Here is a 1,323-nt window from a genome sequence, read left to right on the forward strand (position 1 = left end):
GGGGCCTGAACCCTCGGCCTGGGAGGGTGCGTCGGGTGAAGGATAGCCGAGGCCCCGGGGCTCAGGCCTCCAGGCCCCCCGCACCCACGCTCTTTGCCTCAGCTTCCCCAGCAAAAGGAGGGCGCTCGGCGGGCCGGCCTCCGCCAGCTTGGGGGAGCCGGCTTCCTCTCTAGGCCTCGTCTCCCCGCCTTTCCCCAGGGACCCCCATGGCCCTCAAGCTCCTGTCCAAGGCCTCGACCACGCGCCAGGGCTTCCTCTACGAGTTCTGCGTGGGCCTGGCCCTGGGCTCGCACCCCGGCATCGTGGCCACCTACGGCATCGGGCTGGAGACGCCCGACGGCTACGGCTTCCTCTGCGAGCCGGCCCTGCGGGGGGACCTCATCGCCCTGATCCGGCCCAAGGTGGGTACCGTCGGGCCCGGGAGGGGGGCTCCTTCCCCAGGGCCGCAGCCCGCTCAGAGGCCTCCCTCCCCGCAGAGGGGCCTTCCCGAGGCGGCGGCCCAGCTCTGCGCCCAGCAGATCTCGTCCGCCTTGGAGCACATCCACTCGCGGGGCCTGGTGTACCGAGACCTGAAGCCGGAAAACGTGCTGGTGTTTGAGCCGGGCTGCCAGCGGGTGAAGCTGACCGACTTCGGCCACACGCGGCCCCGAGGGACCCTGCTGCGCCTGGCCGGGCCCCCCATCCCCTACACGGCCCCCGAGCTGTGCGGCGCCGGCCGCCGGCCCCAGGGGCTGCCCATCCAGCCCTCCCTGGACGCCTGGGCCCTGGGCGTGCTCCTCTTCTGCCTGCTCACCGGCTACTTCCCCTGGGACCAGCCGCTGCCCGGGGACGACCCCTTCTACCAGGACTTCCTGGACTGGAGGGCCTCCGGGGAGGCCCGCGACCGCCCCGCTCCCTGGGCCGGCCTGACCCCCGCGGCCGATCGGCTGCTGGGGGCGCTGCTGGACCCTCGGCCGCGCCACAGGGGCCCCGTGGGCTCGGTGCGGGCCTTCCTGGGCCGGGCCTGGAAGGAGAAGGGCGACAGGGACGAGGAGACGAGGGGGCCCGAGCCGGACGACGAGGAGGGGGCCGAGTGAGCCGGGAGGAAGGTGTGTGTCCTCCCTGGGGGGCCCGTCTCCCGCCTCTCGTCCCCCCATCCCCCGCCTCCTCCCTCTGGAGCCCCTCCTGCCTCCAATAAAGCCTCAAGAAAGACCCTTCTCTGGGCCATCCCTGCCTCGTGTGTGCTGGGGGGCTGCGGGAGGGCGTCTGTGTGCCGGTGTCCCCCGGTCTGTCTGTGTGTGTGTCCCCCGGTCTGTCTGTCCGTCTGTGTGTCCCCCGGTCTGT

At 72.9% G+C, this 1,323-nt stretch overlaps 1 protein-coding gene across 1 annotated transcript; it reads left to right on the top strand.

The window, feature by feature from the left end:
* Positions 1-198: 198 nt before the first annotated feature.
* LOC123256708 (serine/threonine-protein kinase SBK2-like) lies at positions 199-1,196 on the top strand (the record flags this gene model as incomplete). The annotated part of the gene is made up of 2 exons (XM_044685280.1): positions 199-401; positions 477-1,196. Coding segments are annotated over 2 exons (803 nt in total), but the record flags the coding sequence as incomplete, so codon positions are not given.
* Between the last annotated feature and the right edge of the window lie 127 nt (positions 1,197-1,323).

This window comes from Gracilinanus agilis, unplaced genomic scaffold (genome assembly GCF_016433145.1).
Source record: "Gracilinanus agilis isolate LMUSP501 unplaced genomic scaffold, AgileGrace unplaced_scaffold924, whole genome shotgun sequence".
NCBI lineage: Eukaryota > Metazoa > Chordata > Mammalia > Didelphimorphia > Didelphidae > Gracilinanus > Gracilinanus agilis.